Here is a 22602-nt window from a genome sequence, read left to right as displayed (position 1 = left end):
AACTCTGAAAGAAATGAGCTCCGACTGGGGAAAAATGGTTTTGAACGGTCATCCAACCCGGAATTCCAACTCAGGAACTCGGGCCTCTTTCTAGACTTTACGACCTGAAGATCACTGAGTTCTCAGTTGTCTTGAAAGCACCGTAATACTCATGGTAGGCTACTCTTCGCCAGCTCATATCTGTGTGAAGCTGGGTTCAGAGCTTTCGTCTGCATTAAAACCAAATATCGATTCAGGTTGGATGTAACAGCAGAGATGAGGTGCGCACTATCAACGATGCCCCCTGACTTTGAGAAGGTCCGATGTGACATGCATCATGCACACCCATCTCATTAGTGGGGGTGACATAAGATATATTATGTCAGGCTAATTTGCAATTGACTACCTCCATTAAAAGTGTGTGATTGTGAGTTGAGAACACTATCAGAGGTACTGTTACATTTTTTTTTTTTTGAAAACCCCAAATAAAAAAGTCAACTTTGGCTTTTCATTACATAATGTTTTTCACATGGGTGGTGGGGTCATGAGCATTTTCAGATGTTAAAATGGGGTTGTTGGCCAAAAGAGTTTGGGAACCCCTGTACTATATGTATTGAATACTAATACTAATCTTATGTTTCTAACTATAGAATGATTTAAGATATATCTTAGATGGTGGGTGTCATGTCTTGCTGAAATGACTGGTTATGCAATTTTCAATTTTGGCACTCAAAGTGATGCACATACTCAGGAATGACATCGGTGTGATATGAGTTAAGGCCTGTCTTGCCTCCAGGTCTCATCGGTTCAGTATGGGACATAATACACTATATTACACAGCTTAAAGATATTCTCTGGTACTTTTGTATACTGTGCTTTCAGAAGGTATTCAGACCCCTTGACTTTTTCCACATTTTGTTACATTGCAGCCTTATTATAAAATTGATTAAATAAAAACAATTATTCAGCAATCTACACACAGTGCCCCATAATGACAAAACAAAAACAGATTTTTAGAAACTTTTGCACTATTTCTTCTTCAGAAGTACCTTATTTACATAAGTATTCAGACCTTTTGCAGGTGCATCCTGTTTCCAATGATCATCCGTGTGATGTTTCTATAACTTGATTGGAGTCCACCTGTTGTAAATTCAATTGATTGGATATGATTTGGAAAGGCACACACCTGTCTATATAAGGTCCCACAATTGACAGTGCATGTCAGAGCAAAATCCATGCCATGAGGGCGACGGAATTGTCCGTAGAGCTCCGAGACAGGATTGTGTCGAGGCACAGATCTGGGGAAGGGTACCAAAAAATGTCTGCAGCATTGAAGGTCCCAAGAACACAGTGGTCACTCTGACAGAGCTCTGGAGGTTCTCTGTGGAGATGGTTGTCCTTCTGGAAGGTTCTCCCATCTCTGCAGCACTCCACCAACCAAGCCTCTATGGTAGAGTGGCCAGACTGAAGCCACTCCTCAGTAAATGACACATGATAGCCCGCTTGGAGTTGCCAAAAGCACCTAAAGACTCTGACTATGAGAAACAAGATTCTTTGGTCTGGTGAAACCAAGTCTCAATTACATTAAGTGGCTCGGCCAGAGTCCGGACTTGAGCCCGACCGAACATCTCTGGAGAGACCTGAAAATAGCTGTGCAGCAACGCTCCCCATCCAACCTGAGGATCTGCAGAGAATGGGAGAAACTCTCCAAATACAGGTGTGCCAAGCTTGTAGTGTCATACCCAAGGCTGGATTCACTGTCAAAGAACTTCAACAAAGTACTGAGTAAAGGGTCTGAATACTTATGTAAATGAATACTTATATATTAAAACCTGTTTTTGCTTTGTCATTATGGGGTGTTGTGTGAATATTGATGAGGGGGAAAAAACTGTTTAATAGATTATACAGTGAGACTGTAACGTGAACTGTGGAAAAAGTCTAGGGGTCTGAATATTTTCCAAAGGCACTGTACTTTTTAACCAGTAGTTCTGAAAGTAGCACCGATGAGTCAAAGTGGTCCCCGAAAATTGCGTCTACCTCACAAATGTGCAGATGTGTGCACACGTCATTCTCTCTCTCGCTCTACTGTGTGTCGGTCTTGCTAGCTGTCACTCAAATGGTGAGGGACTGGAGCTCCATGGCTGAAACTCGAATTGCTAGGAAGCTGGCCCACATGGGGATAAATGTAGGGCAAATGGCTTCCAGAAAACAGTCACTTTTAAACTAGTGATTTCATGGCTAATTTAGGTAAGAAAGTAATTCTGCTCATAGACTATGTATGAACTGCACATTGACACATCCAGCCCAAAGCGGGAGGTTGAAAATAAAAATAAAAACTTTCTAGCCGCCAAAGTACCGGAGCATGTCTTTAACTGCCAAAAAACCCTTTGCTTATGTAATGGTTTAATGCAATGTATTGAGTTTTATTAGGCAGGTGGAGACTCAATCCACCACCTGACTTGTGAACATGTTTTACATAAAACATCTGGTCATCTATGTTCCTGGCATCTTTGTATCGGTTCTATGTCTGAAGTATCCTAGAAGGGACCCAACAGAATCTTTGTGAAGTGTCCATGTTTCACAGTCTTTAACAAACAAACGGTGGGTTGTGGCCATTCCCTCTTGGGCTTGGCATTGTAGTTAGAACATGATGTTGTGTCTTTGATGGGCCACAACTTCTACAATGCCTTTAGAAAGTATTCACTGCCCATTTTGCTTAAGAAGTCACATAAGTTTTATGGACTCACTTTTAACTTGTTTTTTGAATGACTACCTCATCTCTGTACCCGACACATACAAGTAAGGTCCCTCAGTAGAGCAGTGAAATTCAAACACAGATTCAACCACAAAGACCAAGGAGGTTTTCCAATACCTTGCAAAGAAAAAGCAGACATTTGAATGTCCCTTAGAGCATGGTGAGTTTTTTTTTTTAGCACTTTGGATGGTGTATCACTACATCGAGTCACTAGAAAGATACAGGCGTGTAAGTCGCTCTGGATAAGAGCGTCTGCTAAATGACTTAAATGTAAATGTTCTTAAATCAGTTGCCGGAGTGGATTGAAGCTACTCTGGGATTTCGCCATGAGGCCAATGGTGACTTTAAAACAATTACAGAGTTTAATGGCTGTGTTAGGAGAAACTTTGTCCACAATACTAATCCAATTGACAGACTGAAAAGAAGGAATCCTGTACAGAATCAATGTATTCCAAGACATGCATCCTGTTTGCAACAAGGCACTAAAGTAATACTGCAAATAATGTGGCAAAGCAATACACTTTTTGTCCTGAATACATAGTGTTATGTTTGGGGCAAATCCAATACAACACATTACTGAGGATCAATCTCCATATTTTCAAGCATAGTGGTGGTTACATCATGTTATGGTAATGCTTGTAATTGTTAAGGACTGGGGAGTTTTTCAGAATCAAAACAAAACACAATGGAGCTAAGCACAGGGAAAGTCCTAGAGGAAAACCTGGTTCAGTGTGCTTTCGTCCAGATACCGGGAGATTAATTCACCTTTCGGCAGGCTGATAACCTAAAATAGATGGCCAAATCTACACCGGAGTTGCTTACCAAGAAGATAGTGAATTTTCCTGAGTGGCCGAGTTGAAATTATGAGGGCGCCGGAGGGGATAACCAATTGTGCTATTTTGTTTGTTTTTTCGCATTGTTTGAAACTTATTTTGTACATAGTGTTGCTGCTACTGTCTCTTATGACCGAAAATAGCTTCTGGACATCAGAACAGCAATTACTCACCTCGAATTGGATGAGGAATTTTATATCCTTCCCGTCCGACAATTTTTTTGTCAGACGGAAGGATATTCTCAACACCCGAACAGGCCCTCATCCCTGTCATTTGCTGGAGAAAGAAACTGAGATTTTGTGGAAAGAGATCGCGGTGCCTTGTGAGGATCAGGCGACGAGTGGCTTATCTGGCTGATCTGCCATCAGTACTGTTAGCTAACATTAAATCGCTGGAAAATAAATGGGATGAACTGAAAGCACGTATATCCTACCAATGGGACATTAAACACTGTAATATCTTATGTTTCACTGAGTCGTGGCTGAACGACGACATGAATAACATACAGCTGATGGGCTATACACTCTATCGGCAGGATAGAATAGCATCCTCTGGAAAGACACAGAGCGGGGGCCTATGCATATTTGTAAACAGCTGGTGCACGATATCTAAGGAAGTCTCAAGGTTTTGCTCACCTGCGGTAGAGTATCTCATGATAAGCTGTAGACCACACTTTCTACCAAGAGTTTTCATCTGTGTTTTTCATAGCTGTCTACCTACCACAACAGACCAAAGCTGGCACTAAAACCCCACTCAATGAGCCGTATACAGCCATAATCAAACAGGAAACCACTCATCCAGAGGCGGCGCTCCAAGTGGCCATGGACTTTAATGCAGGAAAACTTAAATCAGTTTGACCTAATTTCTGTCAGCATAAATGTGCAACCAGAATGGGAAAACTCTAGACCACCTTTACTCCACACACAGAGATTTGTACAAAGCTCTCCCTCGCCCTCCATTTGGCAAATATGACCACAATTCTATCCTCTTGATTCTTGCTTATGAGCAAAAATTAAAGCAGGAAGCACCAGTAGCTGATGCTAAACTACAGGACTGTTTTGCTAGCACAGACTGGAATATGTTCCGTGATTCTTTCGATGGCTTTGAGGAGTACACCACATATCAGTCACTGGCTTCATCAATAAGTGCATCAATGACGTCGTCCCCACAGTGACTGTACGTACATACCCCAACCAGAAGTCATAGATTACAGGCAACATTCACACTAAGCTAAAGGGTAGAGCTGCCGCTTTCAAGGAGTGGGACTCTAACCCGGATGCTTATAAGAGATCCCTCTATGCCCGCCAACGAAGCATCAAACCGGCAAAGCGTCAATACAGGACTAAGATCGAATCGTACTACACCGGCTTCGGCGCTCGTCAGATGTGGCATGGCTTGCAAACTATTACGGACTACAAAGGGAAGTACAGGCGAGAGCTGCCCAGTGACACGAGCCTACCAGACGAGCTAAATAACTTCCATACTCGCGTCGAGGCAAGTAACACTGAAACATGCATGAGAGCATCAGCTGTTCCAGACAGCTGTGTGATCACACTGTCCGCAGCCAATGTGAGTAAGACCAACTGACAGGTGTCTTCACTAACATTTTCAACCTCTCCATGTCTGAGTCTGTAATACCAACATGTTTCAAGCAGACCACCATAGTCCCTGTGCCCAAGAACACTAAGGTAACCTGCCTAAATGACTACCGACCCGTAGCATTCACGTCTGTAGCCATGAAATGCTTTGAAAGGCTGATCATGGCTCCCATCAACACCATTATCCCAGAAACCCTAGACCCACTCCAATTTGCGTACCGCCCCAACAGATCCACATATGATGCAATCTGTATTGCTCTCCACACTGCCCTTTCACACCTGGACAAAGGGAACACTTTATGTGAGAATGCTATTCATTGACTACAGCTCAGCGTTCAACACCATAGTGCCCTCATAGCTCATCACTAAGCTAAGAACCCTGGGACTAAACACCTCCCTCTGCAACTGGATCCTGGACTTCCTGATGGGCCGCCCCCAGGTGGTAAGGGTAGGTAACTACATCATTAATATGGTAGAGTCTGGAAACTATCATTTCGAAAACAAAACGTTTATTATTTCAGTAAAATACGTAACCGTTCCGTATTTTATCTAACGGATGGCATCCCTAAGTCTAAATATTATTGTTACCTTGCACAAACTTCAATGTTATGTCATAATTACGTAAAATTCTGGCAAATTAGTTCGCAATGAGCCAGGCTGCCCAAACTGTTGCATATAACCTGACTCTGCGTGCAATGAATGCAAGAGAATTGACACAATTAGACCTGGTTAATATTGCCTGCTAACCTGGATTTCTTTTAGCTGTTCTTTTAGCTATTTTTGCAGGTTTCAAAATATATACAGTGGGGCAAAAAAGTATTTAGTCAGCCACCAATTGTGCAAGTTCTCCCACTTAAAAAGATGAGGCCTGTAATTTTCATCATAGGTACACTTCAACTATGACAGACAAAATGAGGGGAAAAAATCCAGAAAATCACATTGTAGGATTTTTAATGAATTTATTAGCAAATTATGGTGGAAAATAAGTATTTGGTCAATAACAAAAGTTTCTCAATACTTTCTTGTATACCCATTGTTGGCAATGACAGAGGTCAAGCGTTTTCTGTAAGTCTTCACAAGGTTTTCACACACTGTTGCTGGTATTTTGGCCCATTCCTCCATGCAGATCTCCTCTAGAGCAGTAATGTTTTGGGGCGGTTGCTGGGCAACACGGACTTTCAACTCCCTCCAAAGATTTTCTATGGGGTTGAGATCTGGAGACTGGCTAGGCCACTCCAGGACCTTGAAATGCTTCTTACGAAGCCACTCCTTCGTTGCCCGGGCGGTGTGTTTGGGATCATTGTCATGCTGAAAGACCCAGTTACGTTTCATCTTCAATGCCCCTGCTGATGGAAGGAGGTTTTCACTCAAAATCTCACGATACATTGCCCCATTCATTCTTTCCTTTACACAGATCAGTCGTCCTGGTCCCTTTGCAGAAAAACAGCCCCAAAGCGTGATGTTTCCTTTGACAGCTCTTTGGTCTTGGCCATAGTGGAGTTTGTGGACAGGTGTCTTTTATACTGTTAACAAGTTCAAACAGGTGCCATTAATATAGGTAACGAGTGGAGGACAGAGGAGCCTCTTAAAGAAGAAGTTACACGTCTTGCTTGTTTGTAGGTGAACAAATACTTATTTTCCACCATAATTTGCAAATAAATTCATTATAAATCCTACAATGTGATTTTCTGGATTTTTTTTCTTCTCATTTTGTCTGTCATAGTTTAAGTGTACCTATGATTAGAATTACAGGCCTCTCTCATCTTTTTAAGTGGAGAACCTGATAACAATTGGTAGCTGACTAAATACTTTTTTACCCCACTGTACTTCTGTGTATTGATTTTAAGAAAGGCTTTGGTGATAATGGTTATGTATAGTTGTCCAACGATTGTGCTTTTTTTCGCGAATGTGCTTTTGTTTGCATATGCAACGCAGGACACGCTAGATAAACTAGTAATATCATCAACCATGTGGAGTTAACTAGTGATTATGATTGATTGATTGTTTTTTATAAGATACGTTTAATGCTAGCTAGCAACTTACCTTGGCTTCTACTGCATTAGTGTAACAGGCAGTCTCCTTGTGTTGTGCAACGAGAGGCAGGTGGTTATAGTGTTGGACTAGTTAACTGTAAGGTTGCAAGATTGGATCCCACGAGCTGACAAGGTGAAAATCTGTCGTTCTGCCCCTGAACAAGGCAGTTAACCCACCGTTCCTAGGCCGTCATTGAAAATAAGAATGTGTTCTTAAATGACTTGCCTAGTTAAATAAAGGTTGAAAAGTAAATAAATCGGCCCTAATTAATTGGCCATTCCGATTAATCGGTCGACCTCTAGTATAAGTCATAAGACATCTAATCAAAATGGCTGGACTATTTGCATTGCCCCCCTCCCTCCTCTCTTTTACACTGCTGATTCTTTGTTATTATCTATGCATATTCACTTTAATAACTTTACCTACATGTACATACTACCGCAACACCGGTGACCCCTCACATTGACTCTGTACCGGTACACACTGTATATAGCCCCGCTATTGTTATTTACTGCTGCTCTTTAATTATTTGTTATTCCTATCGCTTTCTGTTTTAATGCATTTTCTTAGAACTGCATTGTTTGTTAAGGACTTGTAAGTAAGCATTTCACTGTAAGGTGTTGAATACCTGTTGTATTCAGCACTTGTAACAAATACCCTTTGATTTGAGTTACAGTTCGACTTATATCTGCTTGAAAATCTATGGCAAGATTTGAAAATGGTTGTAAAGATTGACAACTCAATGGACAGAGTTTGAAGAATTTTGAATAGAACAATGGGCAAATATTGTACAATCCAGATGTGCAAAACTCTTAAACTTACTCAGAAAGACTCAAAACCGTAATCGCTGCCAAAGGTGATTCTTATGTAAATGTAATATCTATGTACATTTTATGTATTTCTGTATTTCATTTTCAATAAATTAGCAAACATTTCTAAACATGTTTTCACTTTGTCGTTATGGGGTATTGTGTGTAGATGGGTGAGAAAAAACCTATTTAATCTATTTCGAATTCAAGCTGTAGCGCAATTTTTTTTGGAATAAGTCAAAGAGCATAAATAATTTCTGAAGGCATTGTACAAGATATTTGAAATGGGTTTAGGTTGGTCATAACAAAAAGTTTGGGAATCAAAACCACTGATGTAGGGCACCACTACTGCAGTTTTGCAATGGAGTGGGAGTGTATTAGCACTCGCTGCTCCCACCCTGCTGGACTTGATAAGGATGACAAGACCAGGCCTTAGTGTAGCGGGCCAACATAAACACTGTAACATCCAGGTAGCAACGGCACTGTACCAACCAAAGATTTCACCAAACATACAAACAGGGTAGTAGAATGAGGCAAGTGTTTGAGGTCTTCACTGGGAGAACATTTACTGAAACGTTGCACAAACGAGAGAGACAGTTTTATCTCACATACAGGAGAACTCCCGTCTGGCAAGTGTTATTTCACTCGGGTCTTGACTTGATGCAACATGCTGTGTTTGCTTACTTAGAAAATACCCTTATCTAGAGTGGTTTATGCAATTCAAATAAGTCAGCAAGGCATTTAGTTTGTGAACTTGGGGATTGTGGGCTGGGGACCTGTGGTTGTTGGACAGATACTAAGAATTTAGATTTTGAGGTGTTTTTGTGTGCGTGTGTTTGTGCTGCCTATTAATAGGGAGCAGGCTGATGTCGTTGTTTCCTTTCCTTACAATCCATCTTCTCCAACTGACACCCGATTAGTTGAGGTGGTCCCCCTCCATACCCCCTACCTCCTACCCCTTCTGTGGTGTCAGCGGGAAAACACCAATATCGGCTAGCCAGCCCTGAAAGGAGGCTTTACTTCCATTGTGCTGGTGTGTGCAGCAAGCCCTGGATCCATGAATAACCCACCTGGCATGTAGTGACTCCCCCTCTGCAACCTCTCTGTGTGGAGAGTCCTCTTCAGAGTGTAAACACCTTGCAAATACCTGGTGATTCAGAGGAGATGATTACTGGCAGTTCAGACCGGTCCAACATATCCTAGGCCCATCTGGCTGCATTAGTATTAATGCCCAGCAAAAAACAAATGTTCCGACAACTTTAGTGAACATTCCCTCAAGAGTGTCATTAGGTCATTAGCTAATGTTTTCATAGGAATGTTCCCATGATGTGCAAGGAATGTTTTGAAGAGACCGTTCTTTTAATGTCAAATGGAACTTACCAAGAACGGGGTTACTATGTTCTCAGAACACAAGATATTATGTTCTAGACTCATTAAATGAGAATGTTGCAAGAACATTCATGTGTCCAGTTTTATGTGGGTAAATAGAATATTCCATCAACTTTCAACCAAACATACACAGAATATGATCAATAAAACAATTTCTTCAGCGTACTTTTAACAGAGCTGAGAATGACTTCAAAGTGCGTTCACCATATTGCTTACGCCTATCAAGTTGTTTCAGATCTACACAAGTATCTACAGAGGTTTGTGGTTTCTTCTGGACAGGACCTAACTATATGGCTCAATAAGCACATGCTGTAAAGATACCCCTTATTGGGACAGTGGTTAGGGCGTTCGTCATTGGTTCTGGTGGCCTGGGTTCATGTTCCGCTAGGGGAGTCACCCAACTCTCACTTTCTTAGCAATATACACTGAGTGTACACATCATTAGGAACACCTTCCTAATATTGAGTTGCACCCCTTTTTGCCCTCAGAACGGCCTCAATTTGTCAGGGCATGGACTTTACAAGAGGCAATGCATTCCACAGCAGGAGTTCCTAATGTTTTCAACACTCAGTGTAGACTAATGTCAATATTGCTGCTTTGAATTGTATTTTTCAGACATTTTGTTTATATGTAAATTTCACTTGTAAATATTTATGCATCATAGTGTGTATACAGTCGTGGCCAAAAGTTTTGAGAATGACACAAATATTAATTTTCACAAAGTTTGCTGCTTCAGTGTCCTTAGATATTTTTGTCAGATGTTACTATGGAATACTGAAGTATAATTACAAGCATTTCATAAGTGTCAAAGGCTTTTATTGACAATTACATGAAGTCGATGCAAAGAGTCAATATTTGCAGTGTTGACCCTTCTTTTTCAAGACACCTGCAATCCACCCTGGCATGCTGTCAATTAACTTCTGGGCCACATCCTGACTGACATAATCAATGCTTGGAGTTTGTCAGAATTTGTGGGGTTTTGTTTGTCCACCCGCCTCTTGAGGATTGACCAAGGGGGGAGTCTGGGGAGTTTCCTGACCATGGACCCAAAATATTGATGTTTTGAGCCACTTAGTTATCACTTTTGCCTTATGGCAAGGTGCTCCATCATGCTGGAAAAGGCATTGTTCGTCACCAAACTGTTGCTGGATGGTTGGGAGAAGTTGCTCTCGGAGGATGTGTTGGTACCATTCTTTATTCATGGCTGTGTTCTTAGGTCAAAATTGTGAGTGAGCCCACTCCCTTGGCTGAGAAGCAACCCCACACATGAATGGTCTCAGGATGCTTTACTGTTGGCATGACACAGGACTGATGGTAGCGCTCACCTTGTCTTCTCCGGACAAGCTTTTTTCCCGGATGCCCCAAACAATCGCAAAGGGGATTCATCAGAGAAAATGACTTTACCCCAGTCCTCAGCAGTCCAATCCTTGTACCTTTTGCAGAATATCAGTCTGTCCTTTATGTATTTCCTGGATAGAAGTGGTATCTTTGCTGCCCTTCTTGACACCAGGCCATCCTCCAAAAGTCTTCGCCTCTCTGTGCGTGCAGGTGCACTCACACCTGCCTGCTGCCATTCCTGAGCAAGCTCTGTACTAGTGGTGCCCCGATCCCGCAGCTGAATCAACTTTAGGAGACGGTCCTAGCGCTTGCTGGACTTTGTTGGGCGACTTGAAGCCTTCTTCACAACAATTGAATCGCTGTCCTTGAAGTTATTGATGATCCGATAAATGGTTGATTTAGGTGCAATCTTATGGGCAGCAATATCCTTGCCTGTGAAGGCCTTTTTGTGCAAAGCAATGATGACGACACGTGTTTCCTTGCAGGTAACCATGTTTGACAGGATGATTTCAACAATGAACAATGATTTCAAGCACCACCCTCCTTTTGAAGCTTTCAGTCTGTTATTTGAACTCAGTCAGCATGACAGAATGTTCTCCAGCCTTGTCCTCGTCAACACTCACACCTGTGTTAACGAGAGAATCACTGACATGATGTCAGCTGGTCCTTTTGTGGCACGGCTGAAATGCAGTGGAAATGTTTTTGGGGGATTCAGTTCATTTGCATGGAAAAGAGGGTTTTTGCAATTAATTGCAATTCATCTGATCACTCTTCATAGCATTCTGGAGTATATGCAAATTGCCATCATACAAACTGAGGCAGCAGACTTTGTGAAAAGTCATATTTGTGTCATTCTCAAAACTTTTGGCCACGACTGTAGATTTATCCTCCCTGAATTTCTGGAACTTTGGCTACCAGCTTTGTTTCTTTGTGCACAATCTCTAGATGCTTTTTCAGGTTTGTGTTTCTGGATGAAGAGATCAATGCAGCCTTTGCAGAATTTGCACTTGACAAAAATGTTGTTCTCTTTCTCCTCGATTAACAAACAATAATGGGAGCATTTCCACAAGGAAAAGGATAAGCGGGGTAAAAACACTTTACGATAGGCTATTGGAAACGGGGTAGCCTACAGCATGAATTCCATTAACATGAGCTTTAAAAAGGATATAACACGCTGATAGAGAGATGCTTCTGAAGGTAATATACACTTTGTCTAAACATCAGACCTTTACCATCGTTACTCTATAAATCGTCAGTCTGACCAAAGTCGCCCTAAGAAAGATGCAGTAGTCTCTACAAGCCAGAATGTTGAATAAAAAGTATTCAGACCCCTTGACTTTTTCCAAATTTTGTTACGATACTGCCTTATTCTAAAATGGATAAAATATTTTCCCCCCTCATCTATCTACATGCAATACCCCATAATGACAAAGCCATAACAGGTTTTAAATTTTTTTTTGGTAATGTATTAAAAATACAAAAACTGAAATATTGCATTTACATAAGTATTCAGACCCTTTACTCAGTACTTTGTTGAAGCACCTTTGGCAGCGATTACAGCCTCGAGTCTTCTTGGCTATGACGCTACAAGCTTGGCACACCTGTATTTGGGGAGTTTTTATCCCATTCTTCTCTGTAGATCCTCCTAAGGCTCTGTCAGGTTGGATTGGGAGCGTGCGTCGCTGCACAGCTATTTCTTAGCCTTTCCAGGCTGTCATGTGCCTTTTACTGAGGAGTGGCTTCGATCTTGCCACTCTACCATAAAGGCCTTATTTGATGGAGTGCTGCAGAGATGATTGTCCTTCTAGAAGGTTCTCCCATCTCCACAGAGGAGCTCTGTCAGAGTGACTTTATATATGTGGGACCTTATATAGACAGGTGTGTGCCTTTCCAAATCATGTCCTGTTCATTTGAATTGACCACAGGTGGACTCCAATCAAGTTGTAGAAACATCTCAAGGATGATCAATGGAAACAGGATGCACCTGAGTTAAATGTTCGAGTCTCATAGCAAAGGGTCTGAATACTTATGTAAATGTAATATTTCAGTTGTATTTTTTTTGTATTTAAAAAAAAAAACTGTTTTTGCTTAGTCCTTATTGTGTGTAGATTAAGATTTATTTTTAAAATCAATTTTAGAGTAAGGCGTAACATGTAACAAAGTGTGGAAAAAGTCAAGGGGTCTGAATACTGGATGTCCTAAGGTGTATGCACCAATTTGTAAGTCGCTCTGGATAAGAGCGTCTGCTAAATGACTTAAATGTAAATGTAAATACTTTCCTAATGCACTGTATACTAAAATCTTGGAAATCAATCAATCCGCCATCATTAACAAAATGGAAAAATCAAATTATTTTTTATTTAAATAGTATGGGCGGCGAGAAAACAAATTATTACAATTTAAGGCCAAGTGGCAAACAATAATGCAGGCACTAGGGATGCGGGTGTGAGCATGTGGGTCTGGGCAGATGTAGTTATTGTTTGGGTCTGTAAATTGTTCGTATGGATAAGTTTGTATGTGGAGTAATAAATAAAAAAAGGGTGGAGGGAATTTTTTTTTAAGGAACAAATAAAGACATGGACACAGGAATGTTCTTGCAACGTTCTGATGAAACGTGTCTATAACGTCAATATGTTATATTCTGAGAACATTGCAATCGTTTTCTGTGTATGTTTGATGTGACGTTGATGGAATATTATCCTAATTCTCAGAGAACTGGACACTAATGTTCTTTCAGATTCCCATAAAAACCATCTACAACATTTATGTTGTATATTCTGAGAACATTGTAACCAATTTCTGCTTGAAATTAAGGGAATGTTCTCCTAAGTAACACCAAAACATGCAAAAAATGTTATCAGAAGGTTTTTCCCCTTACTAATGAATAACTGGACACTCAAACATTAGGAGAACATTACGTGTAATGTTACAAATATGTTCTCTCTCCTTAGAATTGTTAGCTGGGTGCCCAGTCACATGGTTTAGGCCTGTGTTCTCCCTGTACTAAAGCTGTCCTCACTGGGCTGGTGACAGCACCTCCTTCGGCTAATCCTTTCACTATTCCTGAAAATATCGATCACATGAATTTTCCAGGAGTTTTGAAGGAGTTTTCCGGCTAGAGGTCTGTTTACTAGCTCGTAACCTGTTGGCTAGGTATTTAAATTTAACCCAAAAAATGTAACCTTTATTTATCTAGGCAAGTCAGTTAACAACAAATTCTTATTTATAATGACTGCCTATTATCCTGGCCTAACCCGGTCAACGCTGGGCCAATTGTGCACAGCCCTATGGGACTCCTAATCACGGTCGGTTGTGATACAGCCTGGAATCGAACCAGGGTCTGTAGTGACACCTCTAGCACTGAGATGCAGTGCCTTAGACCGCTGCGCCACTCGGCCGCCAGCAGAGATTTTCCTTTTGACGAGGAGATGGTGTTTTTAAAAAATCTGTGTCCTAGAGCTCCTGCCTTTGTCGATGCCAGCAAATCCTCTCAGATGAGTTGAATGACGAGTGAGTGTGTGTGTATGTATGTGTGCGTCTGCGTGTGTGTTGGAGAAAAGAGGAGTCACACCATAACATAGGCCTAATACATACTCAACTCTTTCTAAAGTTCTCCCTTCCTAACCCCCAGTTCCACCCTGATCCATATATGACACAAGTGTGGAGTGACTAACAATAACACTGTGTGGGACAGATGGGAATGGGAGTGTGTGACAGGCGGCAGTGGCCAGTCTAAAGGAGGGAGATGGGTTGGTCCCTCCCCTGAGGTTAATGGGATTTGTGCAGAGCTGTGTGTGCCAGGCTCGCTGCCCTCCCCATCCATGCTTGGTCCAGCTGAGTTCCCTGGCAGCGCTGGCTTGGAGTCAGTTGATTTCTTGGGTGGCATGCAACCTGCTAGCTAAGGAGATCAAGACATATATATTTATTTTTTTGCAATTGAACAAGAAGCTTTGCTTGTCCCAGTGAAGGGAAGAAAGAAAGCCATTCTCTGAGTTTCTGTTGGACAGTGGTATAAGATCCTGGATGAGGACCTTATTTTCCCCTGCTGAAGTGGAAACCTGTTGCTCTGCAGCTGAGAACTAGGACAGACACATTGTTTGGTGGTCTTTTTAGAATTGAATTGATTAAATAAGGATGGATTTCATGCCGGGGAAGAATTGATGCTGAGAAAAGAGGTAGTCCAACATCTGAAATCCTCTTGAGTCGTAAACACGAATGGCTATACAGTGTCCCGTTTATTTGTGCGTACGTTTGAGTCTGTGAGTTGGAATGTGTGTGAGAAACGAGGTTTGATTGTGTGGTAGTCTGAGTCTTTAAGAGAGTGCGTGAGAGAGGGCGAGCGAGAGAGATAGGAATTTGATTCTGTGATCGTGTGAGAGCGAGTGAGGGAGGCAGAAGGACACAAGCCTCTGCCTGCGGGTGGAGACAGTGCGCAGCAGCAAGTCTTAGGCAGGAGCACTCTGACTTGGCTTGTCTTCACTGCTTTACTCAGTGCTACTACAGAGCAGCAGGCAGCTGCCTACCTACATCTCACAGAAGAGACCGGACTAAGTAAGTCTGTCACCCAGGGTTTGGGTCAGGCCGTCCGTGACGCGATCTCTCTCTTTACATGACTTTACTCCAACTCTGTTTCTTGGATCTAAAGACAAGGGCTGCTTAGCAGATGGGAGAGGCTAGTGATTTCTCTGGCCGGTCAACAGAATGCGTCTGGTGGTGGAGTCCCCTCGGGAGGTTATGCTAAAGATGCTGCCCTATTTTGTTGAGAACGCCGTGCTGACCCAGAGCGAGATATGCTGCATGTGAGTTTAGCAGAGTGCTTCTGTGTGGAGTGGGTGGGGACTTCTAAACCGTTCCCTCATAGATGTAGTGTGTGATCTACAAGAATAGAAATGCTATAAGATGAACTGTGTGCCTGTGTGGTTCTAAAACAGGAGTGCGGATGTGTACGACTGGTAACTCAGTGGTGTACAAATGCATTCGGAAAGCTACTGGGATGTTATTGTGTTATTGTTACACAATCTGTCCTAAATAATCTGAACAATACCTGCTAACTTGCCCATCCATCTTAAATGTTACACTCCCCTGTGTATGTATTTGGACCTAATGATCACTACATCAAGCTTGTGACTCTACAAATGTGGATATTTTTACAGCTTGTTTTGGTTGTTTCGGATGATGTTTTTCCCAATAGGAAGTGAATGGTGAATAATGGGTTCTGTAATATGAGTCATGTTTATTATTTCTGAACACTTCTACAGTAATGTGGATGCTACCATGATTGTGAATAACCATGAATGAATTGTGAATGATGATAAGTGTGAAGGTTAAAGCGGAACAAAGATCATAAACCCCCCTTGGTAATGTGAGAGGTTAGCATGTTTTGTTGTAGTCTCTGTAACTTCCTCAATCATCATTATTCAAGATGTTTTTCTTTAATAGTGCCATTACATTATCAGGATTAATTTCGAAGTGTTCAGAAACATCTTATCTACTCACTTAGAAAGAAAATTACTCCAGTCATCATTCACCATTCGGTTCTTATTGGGCAAAACATAACCCAAAACAAACTGCAAATGGATCCAATGAGTTTGTAGAGTCACAAACTTGATGTAGTCATTGCGTGCAAGGAATATGGGACCAAATACGAAACTTTTGACTACTTTAATACTATGAATACATTTGTCCAAACACGTATGACTTCAAGTGGGGGGGACTAGATATATAAAGTGTTTTAATTTCTAAACGAAATGTGAAAATACCATTTAAAAAAAAGGTGACCTTCTGTACTGTCGCCTCATATGAAACATTTCATCTCAATTCCAAAAAATGCTGGAGTATAGATCCAAATGTAATGTTTTTGCTCCACTGTCCAAGTACACACAGTGGGGAATGTATATAGTCTAGCTACTGACTTGAAACTTTCCTAGATGAACGGAAGAGCAATCATGGGATCAAGTTAATGCGCATAACAAGCCTGATACTAAAAGTAGTCATACACTTGTGATTGTATGAATTCTGCTCATTCAGAGTGAAGAGCCTGTCTTCTTTTCTCTCCCAGAAGAATAGGTAGGCCTACTCTATAATCATAAGGGATCATTGAGGCTATTTGGCAAGCCTCTCTATCGTTGTCTTTGTGTGCCGTGATAGCAGATATATTTTTAGTCCTGGTGTTAGTGGAGAGGCTGATAGCAGGGTGGGTGCCGGAGGACTTGAGACACCAGAGTAGAGCAGAACAGAAGCTAGTTAATTTGACTGTCTGAGTATAGATGCTGGTGATTTACATGGCAGGAAAGGAGAGGACGGTTCACATTCAACACATCCTCACTGTGGTTTACGCATGCAGCATATTTCAATGGATCATACAGCATTGTATGTACTATGTGTAGATTAAAATGTTATTTTGTTTTCTAGTAGGAGAGAAATACCGTATGTTTTCAATTCTATAATAGATTGATGTCCTGCCGAGATATCACAGGTAATGCTGAAGGCAGCTCACAGTGGTAAACTAGATGGAGGTGGAATTCATGGTTATTTGATGGGGATTATCTCTAGTGGCTTTCCCACAATGTAACTGCATATACAGAGTGACATGATGTTTGAAGGAGGTTCTCCATTTCTTCCTGTAGACTTGGCTAGCTGCAGTTCTACCTCATATTCATCATTCCCTGACAGGAGTCTCCACACCGCCCCATACATTTTAAGAATAGGGGAAAAATAGGAGAGAAACAAAAGTCCAAAGTGAAACAAAGGATCTTGTGATTAGTGGCCGGCCACCCCCATGGGCCTGTCACTGTGGAACTCTGTCTCTGTGGTCGGGGGGCGGGTAATTTGGTAATTTTAGTGTGACGTCGGCACAAAGCAGAGCCTGTTTTGAGCCTGGCGTTATTGTATGCTTGGGCCAGGCCTCTTCCTCCTCTGGCCTGGACACAGGAAGTCCAGTCAGGGACAGACAATGAAGGAGGGGGTGGTGGACTGACTCAGGGATGGTTCTTGACCCTCACAGGGCTTAAATATGTGACCTCTGAATGTTTAGGCTAACCCCCTTTTCAACCAGACCTTTGTCATCAGCACAACCTATGGCATTTATTGTCTCACCTGAAATACTGGTTTAGACATTTAATAGTAGTTATGCTTTGGTGTTGTCTAGTTTTCCTGTTAGGTGTTTCTTTTGTTCCTGTCTCTCATCACACCTGTACTTTCCAATGACATGCTGGTTTGCTAGACTGCACAAACAGGGTACATTAGGTATGTGTTCCGCCCTTCTGTCAAGTGGATTTATGAGCCTGGAGAGAGACTCATTCTGAAAGCACAGTTAAAAGGATTAATTGGAGCTGGCATGGAGAACAGCTTCAGCCCCACTTTGTCTTTCACCATCACATTTACATTTTACAGTGCTGTGCGAAAGTATTCGGCCCCCTTGAACTTTGCGACCTTTTGCCACATTTCAGGCTTCAAACATAAAGATATAAAACTGTATTTTTTGTGAAGAATCAACAAGTCAAAGTCCAGACCTGAATCCAATCGAGAATCTGTAGAAGGAACTGAAAACTGCTGTTCACAAATGCTCTCCATCCAACCTCACTGAGCTCGAGCTGTTCTGCAAGGAGGAATGGGAAAAAATGTCAGTCTCTCGATGTGCAAAACTGATAGAGACATACCCCAAGCGACTTACAGCTGTAATCGCAGCAAAAGGTGGCGCTACAAAGTATTAACGTAAGGGGGCTGAATAATTTTGCACGCCCAATTTTTCAGTTTTTGATTTGTTAAGAAAGTTTGAAATATCCAATAAATGTCGTTCCACTTCATGATTGTGTCCCACTTGTTGATTCTTCACGAAAAAATACAGTTTTATATCTTTATGTTTAAAGCCTGAAATGTGGCAAAAGGTCGCAAAGTTCAAGGGGGCCGAATACTTTCGCAAGGCACTGTATATTAATTGTCACCTGCAGATTTCTTAGGAAGTCAACGAGAGGTTTGACATATAGCCGAGACAGGTGAGACATATATAAATGCTGTGTGTAGCCCCCGAGGAATGCATTACAAAATACTGCAGCTTATTATTCAAGCTGTTTTGCATTTGTCTGGGCCAGCAGAGACCTGCCAGATCCCATCAGGATGCAGCAGCTTATGCAGGGGAAAAAGGCCAGATAAGCATTCAGGATCAAAGCTTGATTCATAGCTGCTATAGGTTGAGGCTCCGGCTCCCTCTCAAACCTGTCTTACAGCTGGACTTTTCCTATTTGGTTTAGCGCAGAAATAGTGGCAGCCAACACCCAAGATTTATCCTCATCTCAGTGCCTGTCTGTGCCTCCTGACCCGAAGCCAAATATTAAACACTCTCTGGTCCCAAATATGACTTACCTAATCTCTTTTTCTTCATTCCCTCTAACATAGGGCTGGAAAAGGTGTAAGGGTTCTGTTACAGAACTGGAACAGTTTGCACAGTGCTGAACTGAGTGACCATGTGGCTCAGTCTGCCCAGATTGTTGCTTGTATTTCATACTAGGCACTTTAGTATTGCCAGTGTAACAGTAAGGCTTCCGTCCCTCTCCTCGCTCCTCCCTGGGCTCGAACCAGCAACACAACGACAACAGCCACCACATCGAAGCAGCATTACCCATGCAGAGCAAGGGAAACAACCACCCCAAGGCTCAGAGCGAGTGACTTTTGAAACGCTATTAGCGTGCAATAACTGGCTAGCCATTTCACTTCGGTCACACCAGCCTCATCTCGGGAGTTGATAGGCTTGAAGTCATAAACAGCGCAATGCTTGACGCACAACGAAGAGCTACTGGCAAAACGCACGAAAGTGCTGTTTGAATGAATGTTTACGCGCCTGCTTCTGCCTACCACCGCTCAGTCAGATGCTTGTATGCTTGTATGCTCAGTCAGATTATATGCAACACAGGACACGCTAGATAATATCTAGTAATATCATCAAACATGTGTAGTTAACTAGTGATGATGATTTGGTTTTTTATAAGATACGTTTAATGCTAGCTAGCAACTTACCTTGGCTTACCGCATTTGCGTAACAGGCAGTCTCCTTGTGGAGTGCAATGAGAGAGAGAGGCAGGTCATTATTGCGTTGGACTAGTTGACTGTAAGGTTGCAAGAATGGATCCCCCGAGCTGACAAGGTGAAAATCTGTCATTCTGCCCCTGAACGAGGCAGTTAACCCACCGTTCCTAGGTCATCATTGAAAATAAGAATGTGTCCTTAACTGACTTGCCTAGTTAAATAAAGGTTAAAAAAAAAGGCAAATCGGCACCCAAAAATACAGATTTCCAATTGTTATGAAAACTCGAAATCGGCCCTAATTAATCGGCCATTCCGATTTAATCGGTCGGCCTCCAATCCAGAGGTCCTAACTGCTCTCTTCATCTGTTGTTCTTTTGCAGCCTGAGCGAGAGCTTCTTCATGGTGAAGGGTGCCGCCCTCTTCCTGCAGCAGGGCAGCAGTCCTCAGGACCAGAAAGCACATCCCCACCACAAACATGCAGGTGAGTACCTACCACACAACCAAAGGACAGGACCCGATGGAAGTTTGGGCTGCCAGGCAAAGTGGGTAAATGGTCCAAAAACTCAGACTAATTAACTTCATTACCCTGTCCATCTTACAGAGTGTTGTTATGGTTTTGTCTGGTTAGCCTATTTGTTGCTTTGTCTGATGAGTGTCTCTACATGCTGTCTTGGAAAGCACATCAGATGAGTGAGTGCTCCCAGAGTTGAGGTGAAGGGACAGTGTCCGGCTGATTATTAGCATGTTCCAGACGTGTCGTGTGTAGCTTAGGCAGATTAGTGGTTAAGTAGGCCTACAGTATGTGTGGCTGCTGGTTGTGTTCATTCGTAGGCCTACTTTTGTTCCATATCAATCAAAACAGGACACTGAGGATTTGGCAGTAGTGCTGTCCCCGACAACAACAAAAGTCATCTGTTCTTTCGACCAATCAATTTTTAAACATGTCGTTTTCCACACCCTATGTTTTGTTAAAAAAAATACTATATACAGTTGCAGTCAAAAGTTTGGACACACCTACTCATTCAAGGGTTTTTATTTATTTGTACTATTTTCTACATTGTAGAATAATATGAAATAACACATATGAAATAACACATATGGAATCATGTAGTAACCAAAAAAGTGTTAAATCAAAATACATTTTAGATTTTAGATTCTTCAAAAAATAGCTATACATTGCTTTGATGACAACTTTGCACACTCTTGGCCTTCTCTCAACCAGCGTCATAAGGAATGGTTTTCCAACAGTCTTGAAGGAGTTCCTACATATGCTGAGCACTTGTTGGCTGCTTTTCCTTCACTCTGCGGTCCAACTCATCCCAAATCATCTCAATTAGGTTGAGGTTGGTGATTGTGGAGGCCAGGTCATCTGATGCAGCACTCCATCGCTCTCCTTGGTCAAATAGCCCTGAAGCAGCCTTGATGTATGTTTTAGGTCATTGTCCTGTTGAAAAACAAATGACAGTCCCACTAAGCACAAACCAGATGGGATGGCGTATCACTGCAGAATGCTGTGGTAGCCATGCTGGTTAAGTGTACCTTGAGTTTTAAATAAATCACCAACAGTGGCACCAGCAAAGCACCATTACACCACCTCCTCCGTGCTTCACGGTGGGAACCACACATGCGGAGATCATCTGTTCACCTACTCTGCGTCTCACAAAGACACGGTGGATGGAACCAAAAATCTCATCAGTCCAAAGGACAGATTTCCACCTGTCTAATGTCCATTGCTCGTGTTTCATGGCCCAAGCAAGACTCTTCTTCTTGGTGTCCTTTAGTAGTGGTTTCTTTGCAGCAATTCGACCATGAAGGCCTGATTCACGTAGTCTCCTCTGAACAGTTGATGTTGAGATGTGTCTGTTACTTGAACTCTGAAGCATTTATTTGGGCTGCAATCCAATCTGAGGTGCAGTTAACTCTAATGAACTTATCCTCTGCAGCAGAGGTAACTCTGGGTCTTCCTTTCCTGTTGCAGTCCTCATGAGAGCCAGTTTGATGATAGCGCTTGATGGTTTTTGCGACTGCACTTAGAGAAACTTTCAAAGTTCTTGACATTTTCCGCATTGACTGACCTTCATGTCTTAAAGTAATGATGGACTGTCGTTTCTCTTTGCTTATTTGAGCTGTATTTTCCATAATATGGGGGCTATCTTCTGTGTACCACAACTACCGTGTTATAACACAACTGATTGGCTCAAACGCATTAAGAAGGAAAGACAGTCCACAAATGAACTTTTAACAAGGCACACCTGTTAACTGAAATGCGTTCCAGGTGACTGACTACCTTATGAAGCTGGTTGAGAGAATTCCAAGAGTGTGCCAAGCTGTCACCAAGGCAAAGTGTGTCTACTTTGAAGAATCTCAAATATAAAATATATTTTGAGTTGTTTAACTTTTTTGTTTACAAAATGATTTCATTGTTTTGTCTTCACTATTATTCTACAATGTAGAAAATAGTAAAAATAAAGAATTTCTTGAATGAGTAGGTGTGTCCAAACTTTTGACGGGTACTGTACATTTGTATTTATTATGGATCCCCATTATAAATTCTACTGCTTGCGTCAGTTACTTGATGTAGAATAGAGCTCCATGTAGTACTGTGTGCCTCCCATAGTCTGTTCTGGACTTGGACTGTGAAGAGACCTCTTGTGGGGTATGCATGGGTGTCTAAGCTGTGTGCCAGTAGTTTAGACAGACAGCTCGGTGCATTCAACATGTCAATACCTCTCATAAATAAAAGTAGTGATGAAGTCAGTCTCTCCTTCCCTTTCAGCCAGGAAAGATTGACATGCGTATTGTAGCAGGCTACACCAAGTTCAATAACAAAACAGGCACCAGTAGCA

At 42.0% G+C, this 22602-nt stretch overlaps 1 protein-coding gene across 21 annotated transcripts in view; it reads left to right on the top strand.

Annotated features, from left to right (window-relative positions):
* The window catches only part of LOC118393279 (protein phosphatase Slingshot homolog 1-like), a 70945-nt gene that overhangs the window by 15233 nt on the left and 33110 nt on the right, over positions 1 to 22602 (top strand). For 17 of the 21 annotated variants that reach the window (XR_008063959.1, XR_008063958.1, XR_008063951.1 and 14 more), the window contains exon 3: positions 20137 to 20237. Coding sequence is in view for 6 of the 21 variants with exons in the window: in XM_052461570.1 (XP_052317530.1) it covers positions 20137 to 20237 (101 nt within the window). In the remaining 15 variants the exon portion in view is untranslated. Of the gene's footprint in view, positions 1 to 15143; positions 15535 to 20136; positions 20238 to 22602 lie in introns of those variants that run through there. The other 4 variants (XM_052461572.1, XM_052461575.1, XM_052461573.1 and 1 more) reach the window with 4 other exon arrangements.

This window comes from Oncorhynchus keta, chromosome 14 (genome assembly GCF_023373465.1).
Source record: "Oncorhynchus keta strain PuntledgeMale-10-30-2019 chromosome 14, Oket_V2, whole genome shotgun sequence".
Lineage (NCBI taxonomy): Eukaryota > Metazoa > Chordata > Actinopteri > Salmoniformes > Salmonidae > Oncorhynchus > Oncorhynchus keta.
Note: the sequence above shows the minus strand (reverse complement) of the source record. Positions and strands in the feature narration are given on the sequence as shown.